Genomic DNA, 24,000 nt, shown 5'->3' with positions numbered 1-24,000 from the left:
TTTGGAAAGAAGACTGCTTTAGAAATGTATGACATGCTGAAATAATTTATGGGAAAATTACAATATCCTCTTCTCATGTTTGATTGATTTTCAGATCTGCGGAGATCGTCAGTCAAACTTGCAGAAATAATTGTGAAAACTGATCAACTTTTTTTGATGATTTAGCACCAGTGCAGGTCAGGTCAGGTATGGGAGCATGTGCCAGAACAGCACGTTGCTGCGTCCACTTTCCGCCGGTACTCCAGGGGCCTCCGTCTGGCCATCCCCCAGGCAGATGCCAGGCCCATCCCCATCTCCTTGAGATGATGGTCAACCTGCTGCAACCACGAGGCACGTGGTCAGCCCACTGGCCTCCTCCACTCATGAGACTCCCTCGCTGAGAGAATCTGGTGAGCAGGATCAGCGTCAGGAAAACGAGCCACATGTCCATACAGCCGCAACTGACGCTCACCTACTATGCAGGTAACAAATCTCATCCGAGTCTCTCTCAGCAACCGCTCATTGGACACAAAATCCGACCAGCGATAGCCAAGGATTCTCCGAAGACACCTGGTACCAAAGGAATTAAGTCTCCGTCTCAGATCCTTGGTCAGAGTCCAAGTCTCGCACCCATAGAGCAAGACTGGAAGTACCAAGGACCTGAAGACTCGGACTTTCGTCCTCCCGCACAGGTAGCGGCAGCGCCACACCCCATGATCCAGTGAATCCATGACTCCCCAGGCCCGACCCAGATGTCTATTGACCTCTGACTCACAGCCAGCAGAGACATGAATATCACTGCCAAGGTAAGTGAATCTCTCCACGACCTCAACATCCTCACCACAAACAGACACAGACAGGACAGCAGCATCCAAGATGTCACCGAAAGCCTGGATCTTAGTTTTGACCCAAGAAACCCGTAATCCCAGTGGTTCCGACTCCTCATTCAGCACCTCGAGGGCCCCCAAAAGGATATCTAAAGTCTCCACAAAGATGACTGCATCATCTGCAAAATCAACGTCAGAGATGTTGACGTTCCCAAACGACGCACCGCAGCTTGATTTCTCCGACATCCTCCCTAAAATCCAGTCCATACAAGTGCTGAAAAGTGTGGGGGCCAGTACACACCCCTGACGAACTCCAGTAACAACTGGAAATAAGTCAGAGATGGTACCACCACACTTCACAGCACTCTCAGTACCGGAGTAGAGTTCAGACATCAGATCAATCAGTTTTGGTGGTACCCCACGAAGACCAAGAATCCTCCAGATGACATCCCGATTCACTGAATCGAACGCTTTACAGATATCACATAGGCTGCAAGCAGCCCCTGCCGAAACTCTCGTCTGCGTTCGGTGAGGTCACGAAGAGCAAGGATACGGTCAATCGTTGACCTCTTTGGTGTAAAGCCTGACTGCTCTGGACCACTGCGCTTTTAATTTAATTCATTATATTGATGGATAAACTATGGAGAAAGCATTTTACCTTGATGTTTTGAATTTTTTTATGAATTCCTTACATTTATGTTGTCTTTACAAAATAGTCTTGCAACATGTTAATTCTCGAGCACACACAGTGATATCTCTGTGCCTTTTTTTTTAACGCCACTCATGAAACGAGGTGTGGTGTGAAGCAATTGGTTCACTTTGTCTGTCTGTCGACAGACGTCAGTCCCTGATCGAGGAACAACTTAATTTCAATTGAATGTTGTATTTTGAACACGAGAACACAAATCGGAACAAGAACGTGCAGTTTAGCAGTACTGTACTTTGGCTCTGAATTTGGCAAATTCTACAGAATCTCTTCCTGAGCATGCATACACGCAGAGAAGTAAGGTTATTGTTTTCGTCTGTCTGTCTGTCAAACAAAATTGAAAATCATTCCAAACAGAAAACTTACTGTTTTAGCAATGTCATAAACGATACAAACAACAGGCACGAAGAACTAATGTAACATTAATTATGGTGGTGTAAAATACGCAGCAATGGTGGTAAACTTCCAAAAAAAGTTTTTTTCTTTTGCCTATAAAACTTTTATTTCATTTCGATTGACTTATATACTTGAGCACTGCAGAACACAAATTGCCTTCTTGCCACTTCCAAAAACCTTCAGTTTAGGAGTACTTGGACAAAATATGAGACCATTTTACGCCATCTCTACCAATGAAATCTGCCGCTTGCGCTCTTGCGCTGGAAAATATTGATTAATACGCAATCGTGGCTTGAAGGAAATACAGGTTTTGCTTGGAAACGCAAAGCAAGAGTTGAAAAGACCCTTCCCGTGTCCTTTTTCTCTCAAGATTCTGTGGGGGTAAGGTGTTCTATGAACTCTATTACGTTTCTATGAAGTTGACAAAGCATCACATTTTAGTTCTCAACCACCCACCTTGCGTGATCTCCAGCTCGCTTTGTCTTTCGCCCAGAACATAAAACTACATTAAAAGGAGGGCAATGACGTGTCATCAATTTTTTTTCATGGAAGACAGCTATGCTGTAAGTGGACCAGAAGGAGAGCGACAAAATATTTTTTCAGAGATCAAGGGAAAGCTGGTATCAATACATGCTAACCAGGACAGTCTTTGGAAGGAGAAATCTTTCACTAGCTATTAAATATAAAACATGGTGCATGATAATATCAGTCTGTTAACTTTATAATTGCCTTGCATGTGTGCTCTTCCTCTTTCTAATTGCAGCAGAGAAATTGCTGCTGTTCTGCCTGGAAATATAATCTTAATCTTCTGAATACCACACCCCTATCTCCCTCCCAAGAGATTCCCAAACTCATCTGTCTTTCTCCTTGGCTACTCCTAGCTGCACTTTGAGAGCTCATCTTTCATCATAGTGGTGGTATTATTGATGCCTGGTTTTAAATCGTCTCACCACACAGCCCCTTATAAACTTCAGAGAGTATTTGTGGTTTTCTATCTCACCCTTAACAATCCTCTCTTTCTGTGTGTGGTCTACTCCCTTCCCCACCCCCTCAGCTGTGATCATGAAGTCCCCTCGGCCCTTTCCTCAAATGTTAATTTTCAGCTGTCCTCTGACCCTAGTTCTCTCATTCTAATATGTGAAAACTTCACTTTGGTTATCATTATTTCACATAACTATGTATCAGTTCTCAAATTACAGTCCATGGTATTACATCCAAGGCCTTCTGCGAAACAGCTGGCCTTCCTTATTAATTTGCTTTATTACGACTGGCATTTCTACAACTGGCAGCCATTCTCTTAGATCGTGTGACATAAACTTCCATTCAAACCTGGCCTGCAACTCCTGTGCTCCTCTTGGCTCTTCTGATCATATCCTTGTGAAAGTGTTTGTCTCCTTTGCAAACATCAATGAGATGCTAAGGTGCAGACTTGTATGACATTTCAGCAAGGTAATTGGTTCGGCCTTAAATCTGCTTTCTCCCTGTTCCATCACCTTATTGTTTCCTGACGTCGACAGTTCTTTGAATTCCGTCATCAACAGGCTGCTTTCTCTCCTTCACCAATTCACCCTTTCACATCTCCAACTGTCCTCCCAAACATTTTGACTCTCATACACTGATGAACGTTTGGAGGCATTTGCCAAGAAGCAGCTTGTGATCACCATCTGGAAGGCAAACCCACTTGACAGTCCCTCCACATAACATGCAACCAGTGTATATATGCCCTTCAATGAGCCAGAGCCAAATATGTTTCTCAATCCTATCTACTATTGCTATGTGTTTGTTGAGACTATGCCGCCAATCATTACTATGTGTCAGGAAAGGTGCGGTGAAGCTCGGTCATTAGTGGTGGTGAGCCTTGAAGAGGCCCACCCTTGAAAGACATCTCTGACTGCAAACCTCAGACCCCCAAGCTGGTTCTCGAGTGCCGGGGTTGCTCTGGTAGTGGTTCCTGGAATCCTGCCGCTCATTGTAGTGACATAAGTGGTTCGCTTCAAAGATGCAGACCCTTCTTTTGCAAGCAGCAAACCAGCTGCTGTGATCTTCGGCCATCTTATCTCATATGCTGGTGGAGATTTTGCACTTTATAAGATGGTTCTTAAGGGTATCCTTGTATCTACTCTGGTGGCCTCCTGCTCGCTTCTCTCCGTCAGGCAGCTCGCAAAAGAGAACTTGTTTTGGTAATCTGTCTTCCGACATGCACACTATGCACACATGATCAGTTCACATCAGCTTGGTAGCCACTAGCATTAACTCATTGCTGAAAAAAAACCTGATATTCTCAGGATATCGATGTTGGTATGGTCCTGCCACTTTATCCTCAGCATTGGCCTAGTCCTTAGTTTCACTGGTGGAACTGTTCAAGCTGCTTAATGTGCCTATGGTAGGTGGTTTGGATCTGTAAAGGATTGATGGAAGGACAATGGGCTTGTAAACCATGACATTTGTAACAACAGCAAGGTTCCGGTTGTCAAAGACCCAAGCCTTGAGATGCCCAAGAGCTGAGTTTGCAGATTGAATCTGATGCATGACGTCAGCACTAATAGTAGCATCAGATGATATGACACTACCAAGGTATGGAAACATGTCAACTGTCTTCAAGAGGATATCATTGTAGTGATAGGGACATTGCGATGCAGGCTAACTGGCAACAGCTGATGAAGCGTCTTGGTCTTGAGGATACTGCTGGTGAAACCAAAACTCGTCATTGCGTTCGCAAAATGATCCACGATCCTTTGAAGTTCCACTGCATAGTTGGCCACCAGGACACAGTCATCATCATACAGAAGCTCCTTAATGAGAGCTATCGTTATTTTTGAGGCTGCTTGTAACCTGCACAGCTTAAAAAGCTTCCTGTTGGTGTGGAAGAGAACGTACACTCCATCTATGAGGTCTTAGATTGCAATCCAGAGTACGCAAGTGAAGAAAATGCAGAACAGTGGAGCCAGGATACAGTCTTGCTTCACACTTAGTAATGTCGAAGGTCGGCACTAGGCCGCCATCAACTTGCACTCTGCCATGGATTCTGCAGTGTACCTCTGTGACAATGGCAGTGAACTTCTCGGGGCACCCAAAGTTATTGGGGCACCCAAACTTCTTGAGAAGCTGCCACAAGGCATGCCTGTTGACCAATTCAAATGCCTTTGTCAGGTCTACAAAGGCTGCAAAGAGATCTTTTGGTTGTTCATCTAATCACATTTTTATTGAATCTGTCTCATGATGAAGATCATGTTGGTTGTTCCCCCATCAGGCCTGAAGTCACTCTGTGATTCCTTGATAATACCATCCACAAAGGTGGTCAGCAGCCTCATCAAGAGCGGCTTGGAGAACACCTTGCTGGCAATGGATAGAAGAGAAATTCCCGTCAGCATTGCAGTCTGACTTGGAGCCCTTCCGCTTGAAGACTGGCCTGGATGATGTCCCTCAAGTCTTGGGGCACTGTGTGTGATTCCCAAATGTTCAGGAAAAGCCTCAAAAGTCACATTTTGAGGGCAAGTGGTCCATTCCTGAACATTCCCACTGTGCTTTCTCATTATGAAGAAGTTAGAATGTTTGTTCAACTTCGGCCATAGTCGGTGGGTTGGCCACACAAGATAGTTCAGTATCAAGCCAATGCCAACTGTTGAAGGTTTATTTATTAGCTCAGAGAACTGTTCATTCCAGAGCCTGTAAAATAAACATTGCAGATAATACACCATCTTGCCTGCTTGTCTGTTCCACGTGTCACGTTGTACATCGGTTCAGGGTCCGCGCAAACGTTATAACTTTTTTTTCAAACGTCTTTTTGGGGGTTTTTTCCCAGATTTGCTTTGATTCCCTGTAGAGCACCTTGAAAAACCTCTGAAAATATAGACACAGATCTGGCAGATGCTATGATAGGCAGTCCCTCTGGGGGACAGGGCATGAGGTCGAGCACGAATGCATTAAATCGTATAGCTCAATGAAGCTCATTAATTTTGCCATATTCCTAAATTTTTTGTTCACTCAATGTAATTCTCAAAACAGTAGAAAAAGATATGTTTAATGCTTTGGTAATTTCACATTTTCTTGTGTATCTATGGAGAAGGAGGGAACATAGCCTTGTTTAAAGTAAATAGGTATAACCGCTTCGTTATTTCTTTAAATTACCAGATTTCACAACAGATTTTGACACTTATTTAGTCGGGACGATATCCAATCCTCAAAACTGAAATCATATTTTGACGATACACTTTAATTAGTCCGTGAGAGTACATCGTGGAAAATCGTCTCATATAATGCATGAAATCGCTCCAAGCTTTTCACTGTGCTCGCTCTCTCTCTCTCTCTCTCTGTCTCTGTCTCTGTCTCTGTCTCTGTCTCTGTCTCTGTCTCTGTCTCTGTCTCTGTCTCTGTCTCTGTCTCTGTCTCTGTCTCTGTCTCTGTCTCTGTCTCTGTCTCTGTCTCTGTCTCTCTATGTCTCTATGTCTCTATGTCTCTATGTCTCTATGTCTCTATGTCTCTATGTCTCTATGTCTCTATGTCTCTATGTCTCTATGTCTCTATGTCTCTATGTCTCTATGTCTCTATGTCTCTATGTCTCTCTGTCTCTCTGTCTCTCTGTCTCTCTGTCTCTCTGTCTCTCTGTCTCTCTGTCTCTCTGTCTCTATGTCTCTATGTCTCTGTCTCTCTCCTTTGAGTTCTTTCATTCCCTCTTCCTGTCCAGACTGGAGTTCCTCAAGGTAGTGTTCTGGGCCCTGTTCTTTTTCTGGTTTTCATCAATGATGTCTCCGACTCTCTGGAAAATCCTCTTTATCTCTTTGCTGATGACTCCACCCTCTGCCGTACCATGTGTCATCCCTCAGACCGACAAGCAGCAGATTCTTTGCTCTCTGCTGATCTTGATAAAATCACAAACTGGTCCAACATGTGGAACATGTCTTTCAATCCGGACAAATCTACAACACTCTCACTATGTCTCTCCGAAAGGACCATTTGGAAAACCCCCTGATCTACTTTCTCAACAATCCTCTGGAAGAAGTCCTATCTTTCAAGCTTCTGGGTCTCACTATCTGCCACGATCTTTCCTGGGAAATCCACATTTCCAACCTCGCCTCCAAAGCCAGTCGCCGACTGGGAATCCTCCATCGTGTAAAGTCCTTCCTCGGCCCACCTGAGCTCCTGACCACATACAAAGCTTTTGTCCGCAGCCTGATGGAGTGCTGCTCTCCCCTCTGGGCTAGTGCTTCTGCCTCTCACCTTTCTCAGCTTCATGCAGTGGAAACCAAGGCATTTCGGATCATTGGTATCTCCCACAATGAGGCTGAGTCCTTGGGCCTCTCATTCTCTCACAGCAGGCAGGTCGGTGGTATTTCTGTCTTCGACCATCTCCTCTCTGGTCTCGCCCCCCCCTCCTGCTCTGTTTGCGATTTGTCCCCACCATATTTCCACAGGGCGCTCAAGGTCCGCCAACAACCCCCTTCTGGTAAAACTACCAAAATCACGAATCACTGCTCACCTTCACTCTTTCATTCCTCTTTTTCCCCACCTTAGAAACAAACTCCCTCACTCTGTTCAATCCCATTCTTCCTTCCAGGCCTTCAAAACAGCTGGTCACCACCACCTCTTATCATCCCCCATCCAAATCTTTGATCTTTTCCACCCCAAACCCACCTCCTTCAAGTTCCCTGCTTTCCTTCCTGAAAGTTCCTGCAGTGTCCATCTTGTATATCCCATGTTCCCCACCCCATCCCTCTCCCTTCCACAGATCTCCTAATGTCTCTGTTCCTCGCTGTTTTGTCCCTCCCACGCCCCTCTTGTCTCAAGCCCCTTTGCTGTGCGTTGTGTGCTAGCTCTCATATGAGCCTCAACATTGTATACAAAAACAAAACAAAAAAAAATAACCTCCTAATTTGAAAACGATAGCACTTTCAAAAGTGATACACACAACGATCCGTAGCTATGATGAACAGGCATTCGATAATATGAGTGAGGAAAGTGAAAAATAACTTTATTGTTGTGGCCTATTGCAAGTCAAGGTATGGATGAGCATGCCAAAAATCATGGCGGCTTCAGACCCCAGCGAGGTTACCCTGGCAACGCCTTAAGACCCCAGAGAGCACCTGATAAAGGATATAATTAAATAAGGCCGTTAATTATCTTCAAAAGGGGTGTTTTAATTAACCCAAACATCCAATTTTCACTCTTGCACTTCCTTGGAGTTTTCTTAGTCTTCATGCAAAGTTTCAGGCTGCAAGATTTTATAGTTTTGGAGATATGGAGGAGACACATTGACACTGACACATTGACACTGACACATTGACACTGACACATTGACACTGACACATTGACACTGACACATTGACATTGACACTGACACTCTGACACTGACACATTGACACTGACACATTGACACTGACATATTGACACACACCGACACTGACGCACACTGAGACACACACACACACACACACACACACACACACACACACACACACACACACACACACACACACACACACACACACACACACACACACACACACACACACACACACACACACATTTATTAGTATCGATTAACCCAACCGTTTTTCTTGCCACTTTGTCCACACCCCTTTCCCCCTCACCCCTTTTCCTGCTTTTTCATTCCCTTTATGTTTGTCCCAGTGGCCGTTCTCCCTTGCTCTTCCATGATACTTGCTCCTTGAAAGTAAAAAAAAAAGACATAATTGTAAATTTAATTTCTGGCATGTTGAACTGCAATGCTGTGTTTTGCTCTTTCGGATTGTTGAAGTGGGAAACGTTGTTGGTGTTAAGTGCTTTTGAAGAATATGAATGTTACTTTTTGTTTTCATACAAAGCTTTGGGGAATTTTTTTGTTTTTTTTAAATCAAAGTTTCTTTAAATGAAGATCATGAAACCAAGCTTGAGAATGCAGGCTGCTTACTGTGAAGAAGCATTCCCTGTTCAAGTCTCCCTGATCTGCATTATTTGCCAGACCCTCGTCATCAGAGTGTTCACGTGTGTTGTCTGTACTGCTTTCTGGCATGAGGACTTTAGCTCTATTTATAATGGAATTATGGGTATTATGGGCTGGCAGGATGGCATAGAGATACTTGCCACTAATCTGTCTAGGCTGGATTTGAATCTCGGCCAAGCTATAAAATGTCATTGCGGTGTTTCACAGGCAGGGTGATTCATCAGTGTGCATGCCGTCCCTCTGGTGGGTGTTAAACTGGGAATCACATCTGCCAGCATTAGTTGATGGTCATTAAAGATCCCATGGTGTCCTTCATGAAGAGTGGGCCAGCTATCGCTGGCACCATGAACAAATTCCAAATTTCTGCTCTAACCAACAGAGGGCTCTAACCAACAGATTGCATCGGTGGTCCAGCCACACCCTCAGCCAATGATGCTACCCTGCAGCCTTGTGCTGCCTCCAAAAGAAGAAGAATGGAATTATCAGCACTGCATTGTTTGAATTGCTTGAGTGCCAGATTTTGTGTTTTATTGAGCTCTTTGTACTTGGCATGTTCACTTACTGTATCCTTGGTGATTCAAATCTGACCTCGACATTTGTCTACAACCAAGCTTGTCTGTGACCGTAATAGGCAATAGTCTGTAAATTTCAACAGGCTTGATGTTTTTGATCATAAATTAAGCAATTATTCTCTGTTCTACCTTTGTTCCTATCTTATTTAAGGCCACCTCAATTTTTCACACATGCATGAATGTAGCTTCTGCTTGATTTGGGGGTATTTGTTCCCAACACGACAAAGGCAACTTCCCTCAAAAATAATTTGTCCAAACACATTACCCTTTCCTTTACAAGTCAAATTTCAACCACTCTGGTATATTTATTCAGTTTAGTATTGCAGTAGACTTCCAGGCCCAAGCATAAATTTGTCATATTTTGTGTTTCCCGCCACTGATGTTCGAAACATTACCGTGTGGGAGCTGGAGCATTGAATATTAAACAAATGTCCGACCGAGGTGGAAGCTCCACAGGATGGCAAATCTGCAATAGCTTTCGCTGTTACTCTTACTCAGCTGCCAGATGGTATCAAATTAATGGCACTGCCTTCCTGTACAACCAGGCATAGATTTTGCCAGGCTCCACATAATACATTTAGGAATAATTAATGGTTTCTATTGTTCTTTGTGTGACCAGATACTAGCTAACCTATTGCTCTCCATCCTGAGCAAATGTTTTGTCTTCATTGGGATATTGGCTCGTTTCAATGTCAATTGCAATCAAAGTTTTATGAAAGCAATTTAGGAAGTGTTGCTTTCACTTTTTTTCTTACCAGGTAATAACTTGTCACCTGACACTTGTGCTGATTAGAAGAAGAAAAAAAATCATCAGAGTGTGATGGAGTTCTGCTTTATCAAAACACAATTAAATATTGTTATTATATATTTACTGTACATCTTGGCTTTGTCTATCACATGATATTGAAGGTTTTCTATTTACATGTATGGAAATGCATGCTTTAATTTTTATTCTTCATTTATTTATTACTTGCAAAATCAAAGATTTTTCAAGTGTTTTGGTCAATTTTTTTTATTCTGTCTGTTTGTCCGTGTCTCTCAATCACCTACAGGTCACAATTTAAAACCGATCTTCACGAAACTTCATCAAGTTGTAGAGGTAGTCTCAACTGAGAAACCTATTGATTTTGAGGTCAAAGGTCAAAAGTCATCTTGAGGTCAAAATTCTAAAATCGGCATTTTTCATCTGATTGACTTGAAATTTGAACAGGATTTGTATATTACGTCACTGAATTGGGAAAGCAACTATTTTTGAGGTCGAAAGGTCAAAGGTCAACTCAAGGTCAAACTTCTGAAATCATCAATTTCAATCTGAAAAATAATCACTTTTCATCCAATTCACCTGAGCTTTGATTAAGATTCTCAATTTTAATCTTAATGAAATGTGCAATTTGATGTATCCATGACAACCTTTGGAGAGGGGGGTGGATTTTGCAAGTATCATGCTCTGCATGACATCTTTTTCTTGTTTAATTATTGTCTCTTTTTTTTTTTCCATTCTAGGGACTTGGAGAAGGAACTGTCTCTCGATTTAGGAAGAAATGGGGAATTTGCATATATGTATGGCAAATGTTTTGAAATGACCACACCTGAGTAAGTATGATTTAAATATACAAATGTTTTGCTTGTACTCATTCTGCTTTAAAGCTTGAATCCCTAGGGAAAAAATAATAACGTTCTGAAGTTGATGAAAATTTATTAATGCATTAACTGGAGTAGCTGAGGAGCTTTCAATCGTAAAGCGAAAAAATCATTTTCTATCATGGAGTAGAGTTGGACTCCATATGGAGGAATGGCGTGGGAAAACTAGAACGGCATTCGGTAGAGCACCTCCCTCTGTCAGGCTGAACAGTTTACGTTTTGTATCCCACTGATAGGCCAGATCTGGATCTTAGCCTGAACCAAAATCAAATCGGCTTGTTCTTGTCACCGAACCAACTCATCCACCTAGTTTTGTCATAACTTGTCCACAAGTTTTTGAAATATCATGCTATACATGATGTTTGACCAACTGTTGGAGCCTGACATTCATGGTACCGCTATTCTCACTTCGTAAAATGTGACCTGCTTCTACATTTGTGGCCCTGTACTTTGCATATTCATGTTTTTTTTTCATTTTTTTTTTCGCGGTTTGTCGGTTGTATTTGTGGTTTTTCAGGCAATTTTTGATTTTCCCTTGTGAATCATGAACCACCGGGAACCTATCCCCCTTTTTCCCATTGGAAAGATATCCTGACATTTGCAGATTCGACATTAGCGGCATTTTCAGGAACATATTCCCGGTGAATGTCAGGGTCCGACAGTATATCGTTTTTGGCCCCATCTGTCAATGCTGAAAAATCACTTGAAAAATTCTAGTATCTGGATCCAGCGGCGGATCATCACCAAAATTGAATTGATTCATCCGTCTCGTACACCGAACCTGTCCAACAATTTTTTTCCGAATCCATCCATAACGTTTTGAGATATCGTGCTATATTGCATGCCGTTTTTGGCCCTATCTCTCAATGGTGAAGAATAATTTCGAAATTTTAGTATCTGGATCCATATCCAGATTTTCACCAAAATTGAAACGACTCTGATTGCACAACTGTACTAGATGGCATAAGCTCACATGTCCTAAAAACCTGCTCTGCTGCTCTTGCAATTCCTCTCTCTGCCCTTTTCACCCTGTCATTTTCTCAAACTCTTATCCACATACATGGCTTTCATCTGCAGTTTGATGGAATATTGCTCTCCCATCTGGGCTGGTGTCGCTGCCTCACACCTTGCTCAGCTTGACACAGTGGAAACCAAGTCCTTTAAGATCATTGGAATCTCCCGCAATTAAGCTGAATCTATGGGTCTATCACTTTAACATCACCGACAGGTCAGTGGTCTCTCTGTCTTTTTCTGCCACCTTTCTGGTCTTACACCCTCTGCTCTTTCTGCTATTTCTCCTCCTCGTGTAGCTGCAGGAGTGCACCAGAAACACCCTTATAGGTAGGTTAGGTAGGTTATGGGAGCATGCACTGGAACAGTGCATCACTGCGTCCACTTTCCGTCGGTACTCCAGGGGCCTCTGTCTGGCCGTCCCCCAGGTATATGCCTGGCCCATCCCCATCTCCTTGAGATGCTGATGAACATGCTGCAACCATGAGGCACGTGGTCATCCCTTTGAGATTCTCCACTGCTCTAACCTCCCACACTGAGAGAATCTGGTGAGCAGGATCAGCGTCAGGAAATCAAGCCACATGTCCATACAGCCGCAGCTGATGCTCATGGACTATACAGATAACAAATCTCATTTGAGTATCTCTCAGCAACCACTCATTGGACGCAAAATCTGACCAGCAACAGCCAAGGATTCTCCAAAGAGACCTGTTACCGAAGTAGTTAAGTCTTCGTCTCAGATCATTTGTCAAACTAAAAGTCTCACATCCATAGAGCAAGACTGGAAGTAACAAGACCTGAACATTCAGACTTTCATCCTCATGCGTAGGTACGAGCAGTGCCACACCCCATGATCCAGTAAATTCATGACCACTCAGGCCTGACCCAGACCTTTATTGACCTCCAGATCACAACCTGCAGACACATTAATATCACTGCCAAGGTAAGTGAATCTCTCTGTGACCTTAACATCCTCACCATGAACGGGTACAAACAAGATGGCAGCATCCAAGATGTCACTTCAAACCTAGATCTTTGTTTTGAACCAGGAAACCAGTAGTCCCAGTGGCTCCGATTCCTCATTCAGTGCATGGAGGGCCCCGACATGGATATCCAGTGTTTCCACAAGGATGACTGCATCATCTGCAAAATCAAGGTCAGAGATCTTGACATTCCTAAGCGATCCGCCACAGCTTGAGCTATCCGACATCTTCCCCAGAATCCAGTCCATGCAAGCGTTGAAGCGTGTGGAAGCCAACACACACCCCTGACAAACTTCAGTAACGACTGGAAATAAGTCAGAGATGGAACCACCACACCTCACAGCACTCTCTGTACCAGAGTATACTTCAGAAATCAGATCGAGCAACTTTGTTGGTATCCTACGAAACCGAGAATCCTCCATCGGGCATCCCTATTCATGAAATCAAATGCTTTTCACAGATCAACATCGGCTGTGAGCAGTCCCTGCCGAAACTCTTGTCTGCATTCGGTGAGCACCCAGAGAGCAAGAATATGGTCAATCGTTGACTTATTTGGTGTAAAGCCCGACTGTTCTGGGCACTGGTGCTGTTAGGGTTAGTGACTTCTTGTGAAACTCTCAAACTCCAGAATCGCTGCTCACTTCCACTCATTTGTTCCTCTTTTTTTTTTTCCTTCTGTGAACCCAACTGACACATTTTCTTCAATTTCATTCTTCCCTTCTGGTCTTCAAGAGAACTGTTCACTACCATCTCAAATCATTCCACACCCAAAACCATGATTTTGTTTTTCTACATCCGCTAACCCACCCCCCCCACCTCCCTCCCACCTCTTGTATTTCACTCAAAATGGTTTTACTTCTGCATCCATTTCATCCACCCCTTGCGTTCTTCACTACCCCTCAACCTTACCTGCACTTCTCTTCTTGTCTGTCTTCATTTATTTTTCTCCCTCAGCCCTGCTGTTGCCATTTGCCCTCTCTCTTGCTGCTGATTCTGTTCTTCTGTTTCGTCCTAATCCGTTCTGTGTTCTAATTCTTCCACGAACCTTGACTGCATACATCAAAAGAAAGGTGATGAACCATTTACCTGGTTGGAAAGCTAATAATCCCATTACATGGAACAAAAATTATTTCCTTTATTCAAGCTTGCCTCTTTTAAGAGCCCATGTTTCTGTCATTGAGGAAAAAGAAGCGGCAACTTGAACTTTAATGTAGCTGTTCCAACGGTAACATTATTATTTGTATACCACAGCAGGAACCCTTTACAAGGACATTGGAGGAGCACCCAAAAGGAAATACTGTAGTACTTCTCGAAGCAACAGGAGAATTTATAAAAAGTACACAGGAGCACACAAACAAAACAACCACAGCTACCACGACAGAAACAACAACTACATGTTATAAAAATCCTTTTTCATGTGTTTTACTTCGTTTTACATTTTCATTGACACAGATAGATATGCAATATGTTTGTGAAGTACAACATGCTGTCTTTTGATTAAACCCATCAGCGAAGCTGTGGGAGGGATCGTCTTGTCATGATGAAGGCACCGATTTCGTTTTATGACAACATCCTAAGTCTAGTTGTGTTGTCACAGTTATAGGTGTGTGTTGTAATTTTGTATATTTTTAAAAGGTGTTAACAGTGAAATTCACTCTGTGAACCATTTCCTCAAATATATTTGTTTAAAAAGATAGTTTTCTTGAAATAATGATGCCACCAAAAGGCCACGAACCTGTTAGCATCAGGAGACGTATCGCTGCCATTCATCTCAGAAGGAGACTTGAACTCAGCCGGCACGCAGGGCTTCGAATGGCTTTTGCTGTCTTTACTCATTATGGAAATAACCTGCCGCTGGTTTAACTGCCAAATGGGAGGATGCGAAGGAGGCTTAACCCCCAGCGTTTAATAGTTTGCACTTGCACTGCCAGCCTTCTCTACAAATACTGCTTCGTGTCGATGATGGACATAATGTTTTTGGACAAAATAACATCGAATGCTAAACACTGTTTTAGAGTGACACACACACACACACACACACACACACACACACACACACACACACACACACACACACACACACACACACACACACACACACACACACACACACACACACACACACACACACACACACACACACACACACACACACACACACACACACTTGTGAAATGAATTGGATGGTCATTTAAATAGCTTACACATAAATGATTCATGACAGTTTATTGTTTCTAATCATTCCATCAAACAAACTCGACAGACTTTTGTCAATTGGTGGATTGTATTTATATTTTTCCACCCTTACAAGATGGTTATTTGAATTTAACACGTGTCCGCATAACCTTGATTAAGAACCCCGACACACCCCTCACCTTCCCCACTCCTTCCTCCACTCCGCCCCCCCCTACCCCCCCTCCCAGCCACACCTCCACCCTCACATTTCCAACCGCATTATACGGTAATTTTCACACTCGGAAAAGATTAGGAAAAAGAGCTGGTGGAAAACAGAGGCGACACCACCTGTCTGCCATGAGAAAGCAGCAGGTTGTGCTTCTGCTTCTTTGTGGGAGATTCCAGTGATGCTGAGGGCTTGAGATTCCACAGTGTATCCAGGAGAGGCAGGCGTGAAGCAGCAGTACTCACCCTTTGGGCTGAGTTGAAAGCAAAACGATTTGTTTCCCATTTCGACCCAGCTTTTGGGATGTCCTGTATTTTGGTTTTACTGACAAGTCTTGGTAGTTGCCAAATATTTCGAGTGTATTTGACTTTGGAAGTGTTTGGGCTATTTTGACCACTTCGTCTATGGTATTATGTTCTATGGTTGATTGATGTGGTGTTCACAACGATAGTCCATGCTGGTGATTTAAAAAAATATATATATTATTTTATTTTTCAAATACCAGGATTGGAAATTTCCTAGATGTTTCGGAATTTCCTAGATGAAATTTCCTTTATGCGAATGATAATTTCTTCATCAAATTGGATATAACGAGTGCGGGCCCGTAGCTGCGTGCCAGTATATGCAGCTTCGTGCCTGCAGTATCCGGTCCCCAGCATCAATTGTGACGTCATATCAAACGACGAAGAAGAATTGTGACGCCCCCTCTCTCTCGCCCCCTTTCTCCCCCCTCCTCTCTCCCCCTCCTCTGTCCCCTCCTCTGTCCCTCCCCTCTCTTGTCCCCCTCTCACCCCCTCTCTCGCCCTTCTCTCTCCCCCTCCTCTCTCCCTCCCCTCTCTTGCCCCCCTCTCTTGCCCCCCTCTCGCCCTTCTCTCTCCCCCTCCTCTCTCCCTTCTCTTGCCCCCTCTCCCCCTCCTCTCGCCCCTCTCTTGCTCCCCCTCTCACCCCCCTCTCTCGCCTTTCTCTATCCACCCTCCTCTCTCCCTTCTCTCTCCCCCCTCTCTCTTGCCCTTCTCTCCCCCCTCTTTCTCGCCACCCCCTCTCGCCCCCTCTCACCCCACTCCTCTCTCCCCCTCCTCTGTCCCTCCTCCTCTCTCTCCCCCTCTCTTGCCCTCCTCTATACCCCCTCGTCTCGCCCTTCCTCTCTCCCCCCCCTCCTCTCTCGCCCCCACTCTCATCCACTCCTCTCCCGTCCCTCTCTCTCGCAGATATTGGTCGACAGATAAATGGCCATAACTTGGGAACTGCTCGTCCGATTAATATCAAACCTCGAAAAGGCACATCCGCAGGTCCCCAGCAATATTCCTGGCAAATTTCAATCAGATCGGACCGTCAATCGTGCAAAAAAAAATATATAAAAAATAAATAAATAAATAAACATTAAATGTGATGTCATTCGTGATGTCATAGCACCGTGTCTTGTCATTGGTCGACAGATAAATGGCCGTAACTTGGGAACCGCTTGTCCGATTAATATCAAACCTTTAAAAGGCACATCAGTGGGTTCCCAGCAATATTCCTGGCAAGTTTCAATCAGATCGGACCGTCAATCGTGCAAAAAAAATATATATAAAAAATAAATAAATAAATAAACATTAAATGTGATGTCATTCGTGATGTCATAGCACCGTGTCTTGTCATTGGTCGACAGATAAATGGCGTAACTTGGGAACCGCTCGTCCGATTGATATCAAACCTCAAAAAAGCACATCCGCGGGTCCCCGGCAATATTCCTGGCAAGTTTCAATCCGATCGGACCGGTGATCGTCCGGTTATAACCGGATTATAATAATTATTAATAATTTGGGAAAAATTGGCATGATAAGGTGAGAAGGTGGAACGACACCTTCAGCTGCCATATATACACCTTTTCAACACTGAAAAAGCAGTGAAATGGCCATAACTTGGGAACCGCTCGTCCGATTGACATCAAACCTCGAAAAGGCACATCTGCGGGGCCCCGGCAATATTCCTGGCAAGTTTCAATCAGATCGGACCTGCGGTCGTTGAGAAACGGCGGTCGCAGACAGACACACACACACACACACACACACATTACTGGAATTATAGATATATATTCAGCAAATAAAGTTTTGCAATATAATTTCAAGTCCATAATTTAAAAGAAATTACAATCTTCCTGCAATTTACCCTGAAAATAGAACGTCTTGAAATGTTGACCACACTCGGAAAGACCGGCAATTTCCCAAGGGTGAAATAACCCTTTGAACGCTGTTCTTGGGCTTCCATTTGTTTCTATTGCCATGGAAATGAATGGCACCAACAAAAATACCTGTCATTGGAATGAGGAATGTTGCTGTGGGTGGCAGTTCACTGTCATCTGATGGCCATGGAATGAATGTTTGATTGGCCAAAAGCTCTTGAGTTGGAAGCAATTTTGACCAAAAGGTGCAGACTTCACAGAGTGGCTTTATGAGATGTGACCATGGGATCTGACATTTTGTGGCCTGCCTTTCGAAGAAGACCCTTCACTCTTGTGTACAAAATATCCAGAAAGCTTGGTTTATTGCCTTTGGGCCTTCTTTTGCTGTTGAATGGTAGGCTGTTCTCAGCACCCAGGGGTCCAAGCAGTTTGATTGAAATCCAGTGCCACTTATGTAGTGTTAGACCACTTTATCTTGAGGTCTCGTACACACTAGTTCATCGGGAAAGCTGCCTGGGAGAAAGTGAGAACACCCTACACAGAGCCCGCATGTTGATTCGGCAAAAATAAATCAAAGAAATCCCAAACCAAAACATGGAATTCTTTGCTATTAAGAAAATGTGGCCTACTTATCATTGATCCACGTTAAACCTGTTGGAATTGTCCTTGCCATTGTCATCAGAGATCTCTGAAGTGGAATTGCTGTCCTGTCATATAGAGTCTCTTGCCTTTGATTCAAATTTGCCATCTGCTTAATTTTGCCTTTGATTCTTATTTTCATATGAATGGAAAGCTGTTCTCAGCACCCCAGTGGTGCATGCATTTTGCTTAAAGCCAGGACCACTGAAATGCTGTTTTACTTGAGACATCACAACATGGTGCTTATGAGATGCTGGGTTTGGAGATTTACTTTGGGAAAATTTATGAAATGGTGTCATTTCTACGAATAAGTATAAGTATAACCATAACAGATTGGCAGTGGTGCATTCCCTTTACCAGCTCATCCGATCACCCCTCCAGTTGTCATGTTTATGAATCGGTGAAAGGGAAAAAGAATGGAATTTAGCAATTGTCACACCCACAGACACATAGAAGGCCTTCACAGCAATGTTCATGCTTGTAGGGTGATCCAGCATGATTGCAGTTATAATTGCTCCAGTGGGAGAGGGAAAGGATTTGGAATTTATGATGAGGCGTTGGTCTGTGTTTGAAGATAGAGGTGAAGACGGAGTCATTATTTGCTACGAGTAAATACCGCCTGTCGCTTTGCTGATGGGAACATTGGGGGATGGGTGGGGGGAGAGAGGAAGAAGGGGGGAAGAGAGCGAAGAAGCTGGGGGAGGGGGAGCGATCCTTCACCACACATTGCAAAATCCCATTGACTTAATGTATTGGGGAATGCGTTCCTGACAAAAAACAATTGAGTGGCGATTTTTTTAAATAGTAAATTAATTGAAGTAATACAACAATCTATAATAATAAATGTGTGTCTCTCCTCTGTAACTTCAAAACCACCTCTCACTTCACTGAAGGGAATGGAGAGAGAGGGGGGGAGAGAGAGGGGGAGGGGAGAGAGGGGGAGAGGGGGAGGGGAGAGAGGGGAGGGGAGAGAGAGAGAGAGAGAGAGAGAGAGAGAGAGAGAGAGAGAGAGAGAGAGAGAGAGAGAGAGAGAGAGAGAGAGAGAGAGAGAGAGAGAGAGAGAGAGAGAGAGAGAGAGAGAGAGAGAGAGAGAGAGAGAGAGAGAGAGAGAGAGAGAGAGAGATAGAGATAGAGATAGAGATAGAGATAGAGATAGAGATAGAGATAGAGATAGAGATAGAGATATAAGAAGAAGAAGGAAAAAAAAAACAATGAACGAACGAACAGAGAGACAGGCCGGCCATCAGCCATTGCTCAGGAAGTGCCTGGGAAAAAAAAGTTTCGTTCCGCTCATCGGGGGGGGGGGGGGGGAGGGTAGACAAAAACCTTGATAATATGATAGTATATATCCAACTACATACACATGCAAAAGTTCTCCACTCAAATAGCTACAGTTATTGTGTATTTTCATCTTGAAAATCGATGCATTCCCCGCATTCTCTCATTTGAATTTTCTCCACTCGGATCACGTGTGGGCCACGTGATGCCTCGACAGCCAAAAGATCGGCTGACATCGTATGCAAATTACGTCAGACTGTCATGTGACCAGCTAAGTTCTCCAAGATGGCAGCTTCCTGCAGGGAGGAAATCACCGGCAGCTGATTGGCGATTTACTGGTAATTTTTGATGAATATGGCTAGTGAGGACGTTCCCCAGTGTATTATTCACCAGGACAATGTAGCGAACGAAGAAGTCAAACGTTTTACCTCTGTAAGATGGGATAAATGGAGAGAAAGTGTCAACAAATGGCTTGTCTTAGACGGTCACGAACGACGTTTAGCCGAGAGTGCCGGCGCGGGAGGACTAACTTCGATCATGGGCCTATTACGCCCGGAGTGCCGGCAAAGGAGGACCAACCATTGTGCAATGCCATCGCATCAACCCATCGAATGAACGCCATTGACCCTGCCTCGGACAGCTTTATATATAGCCGGTTAGCCACGGCTGGACATTACATACATACGGCCGGTGGAGCAGACAACTGGGCATTCGAACCGGCGCTGATCGACACTTGAGGCGCACCCAGTCAGCGCGAGGATTGATTTTGCTGCATCACTAGTTGTGTGGCGTCTTCATCTGGGAAGAGCAATCCTTGCCTCGCCATCGTCAGGGTGGCCTTGGGCCAGCCCCGCAGGGTTGAGTCGATGTAACGGGGCGCCGGGCGGTATCATGTGTCGCGGAGAGTTGATTCAGTTATATTTATATATTTTACACCCATGTAGTTCAGCTCTCATGTTGAGGACGTTCCAGACCTCACGGGGTGGGGAACCAGCCTCCTTACCCGTCACCGTATCAGCCCCTAGATGGCCCCGACTACTACAATAAGGAAAGTGGGGTAACCTAATTTTGGCTTTTCGTGGGAGTTGCAGGTATACAACATGTCCAGCAATATTCGATGCAGAGCGCAATTTTTTTGGCTATGGTTCATACGTGCAATCATCAACAATCGCAGAGTCATCATGCATGGTTTGTGAACAACGTTTCTCAGCCCCACGTATTTTTTTTGCATTGATGAAGCGACAGTAGCAAGTGTCGTGATAGCCCAGATGACTAGGGATTTCTCCACACTCAATATACACTCGTGCACTCTCGTGCTCAATATACACACGTTTGAAGGTAATTATCATCAGTCACCTTTCCATAAATTACTCACTGTCCAAGCTCTACATGTATGTGCCCAAACATGTACACAAGAGTTTACATAAACTCACTGATACATCTTTATGAATGAAATGACTGGCCACTCTGATTTCATGACATATTTACAGTTTCACACATATTTACAGTTTTCAGGTTTGAACAGTTAAGATGCACATTTAGCTATTCAGAGCCTGGTAGGTGGCAGATTTGGCCTTCTTAAGAAGGTCGGCATCTGGCTTCCACGAGAAGCAGCTGACTCCATCCGGCTTGAAGATGTTAATCTTCCCTGCCAGCAAACCACACAGAGTGTTTCTGACGCCATGGCTGTCCTCGTACACGCTTGACTTGGCGTGACCTTCCTTGCCGCGTCCCAACGTGCTCCTCTGATCAGTTGTCATTATCTTGACCATGCTGAAAAGGGACTCACAGTAGGCCTTACTGTGAGGGATCAGCAGGACATGTTTGGCCAGTCTACAGAGCGATGGGTAAATGGGCTGGCTGGTGCCAGTGGCAGGGTCCGTCATCTTCTCCATGGCTGCCCAAAACACATCCACCCTCTCATCTGAGTCATATGCTGGCAGGGTGACATCTGACTGATATGTTCAGAACTCTCTGCACAGTGCATCTCTGTTCTCTTCTGGGGCAACACATGCAGGGAGCTGTTCAACCAGTGTAAGTAGGCTCTGCATGGAAGCTGTCTTGGAGGAGGCTGGGTCCACGATGACCGCATTCCTGATCAAAGGGTCCTGGAATGGGAATTTGTCCGTCATGTAGGTCAGGGAACCAACGTAGAACATTCAGACCTCTGCTCTGAATTTCGTCACTCCACTGGTCCCCTCTAGAGCGTTCTTCACAATGAGCTGCATTGACTGGAAACCGACAAATAGCTCCCTGTTCGACCTCTGGTTGTCCTGTTCAGTAACAGCTTGTATCCTAACAGCTTGTATCCCCCATGACTGATGAAGAAGTCTGATCGACACATATCACACAAGGCATGTCCGTCTCCTTTCTGCGAAGCCTTGATACACTTGAACTCTGTTGTCCAACTTGGCTTAAACTTGTTGACCCAGCATGGGGGTGGTTTTTTCTTTTCTGGTGTTTGCATTGTTGTCGTGCACTGAAGCAATGAATACTCTCTGTTAACTGCAGTCTTTGATCATGAATGGAAAATGTCGTGTTGTCTTGAAATGAATGCCCGCTGTTTCCTGTCGTCCCATTTGATTGGTCATGCTTAGTTTGGAAGCAATAACCAATCGCTGACGAGATAAGAAATCAAGGTCAGGCACGAGTTTTGTAGAATGTGTAGAAGCAGCCGCGTGTGATACGATCTTGGCAGTGAGAAATGAACGCAAAACTGAAAAAAACACAACTATTTATTTTTTTCCAATAACAATTTCCAAATGCGCGGTATGTCTGACTAATAAAATCGGTGTGCGTTGGGAGCTATAGAAAATCGGTAGGTGACCGCGTGAATCGGTAGGGTTGGTAGGTACGCAGTCTGACGTAATTTCCATACGATGTCAGCCGATCTATTGGCTGTCGAGGCGTCACATGGCACACACGTGATCCGAGTGGAGAAAAGTCAAATGAGAGAGCGTGGGGAATGCATCGATTTTCATGATGAAAATACACAATAACTGCTGCTATTTGAGTGGAGAACTTTTGGATACGTATGTATTTGGACATATACTCTCATATTATCAAAGTTTTGTCTAACCCCCCCCCCCCCCCCCGATGAGTGGAACGAAACTGCACGATACAACTTACGGCTGATGGCCTAAGAGAGAAAGAGAGAGAACGAGAGACTTTTGAAATCTTTTTATTACAAAAAGTATAAAAGAAGTGAGTCGTAAACAATTTCAATCAATGTAGATGAACAATTAAGGAACAGGAATACATGATAACTCATTAAAGTAGCAAAGATAATTCATCTCCCTCCACCTTGCACAAAATTTCACCTTGCACGGGCACGTACAGAGCTTTTAAAGGCTAGCAAGACACTGCATTCTTCTAAATTAACACCCAAAATCATTATTTTTCCAAGTAATGCATATCGAGAGTTTTGCTTCAGCGAGCAGGAAATTTGCAATTTGAGATCCGACATTTTTGCAAGATACAGGCATACAGTACACAAAATAATGGAAAGAAAAGCACAAACCAAAACTCTGGAAAAGAAAATTCAAGAGTTGAAAAAGCAGAACCAGCATTTGGCATCCAACATAAGCATGTAAAATGTCCTCGGAGTGTCGGCAAAAAGGACATTCATCAGATAACGCAAGGTTCAGTCTTTTTAAAAACACGTTTGAAGGTAAGGAGTAGTGTGCGAGCCTCCACTGTATGTCTCCAGCACGTTTCGACACAGGTGACGTATACATGGAGGACCAGACAGGAGACGATGGAACCTCTGCAGGCAGAAGTTCTTTCCAGTGGGTGGTCAGTGTGCTATCAGGGTTGGCAGAAGTCACAACATTAAGACATTGCACATACAGAGCAGTCTGTATACAGGTTTGTAAAGGCTTTGTGGAGGGAGCACGAGAAAAACAAAAGCCAGGGAAGTCAGGATGTGTTGTTCTTGTATCTTGAGCACCATGCAATGGAGGTCATGATAAATTAAAATAATTGAAAACTAACAATTGAATGTAGAAGATGTCCAATTAAACGAGTTGACTTGACATGGCAGACTTCCAAAATCTGGTTCGGGGTCTGCCATCCAGAATAAGTATGATTAACGAAGTCCCTTACAAGGAAGAAACCTGATCAATGAAGGATTGAATTAGGGACCTGCTTTGGTTGTCATGATGGAACAGGCTATTGGAACAGGCTATTGTAAAAGACAGGTTCACACATAAGATTACAAAATTTATACGAATCCTTGTTTCGTACTGGAATGACTCACTGACTGGCATTCAGGAAACTTTGGTAGAAGGAGGGCAGTAGTGAGGTGTCGATTCACTGCAGGTCAAGTAGGAAGAGCTCAGGGCCATGCCTGAGCTTACCGGCTTGCTGCAGCAAGCACGAAGCCAGAGGCCGCCAAGACAGGACTTCTTTGTACAAAAGTTGACGCAAGGTAGTCAGCCGGAAGGACAGTATTTTGCTGTTAA

General features: G+C 44.1%; 1 protein-coding gene across 3 annotated transcripts in view; it reads left to right on the top strand.

Annotated features, from left to right (window-relative positions):
* PRKCSH (PRKCSH beta subunit of glucosidase II) overlaps nt 1-24,000 on the top strand; it is a 259,864-nt gene that overhangs the window by 186,067 nt on the left and 49,797 nt on the right. For all 3 annotated transcript variants that reach the window (XM_085885531.1, XM_085885532.1, XM_085885529.1), the window contains one exon: nt 10,924-11,013. In XM_085885531.1, the coding sequence (XP_085741657.1) occupies nt 10,924-11,013 (90 nt within the window). The remainder of the gene's footprint in view (nt 1-10,923; nt 11,014-24,000) is intronic.

This window comes from Eptatretus burgeri, chromosome 6 (genome assembly GCF_056783735.1).
Source record: "Eptatretus burgeri isolate ZD-2024b chromosome 6, Ebu_testis_v1, whole genome shotgun sequence".
Classification (NCBI taxonomy): Eukaryota; Metazoa; Chordata; class Myxini; order Myxiniformes; family Myxinidae; genus Eptatretus; species Eptatretus burgeri.
Note: the sequence above shows the minus strand (reverse complement) of the source record. Positions and strands in the feature narration are given on the sequence as shown.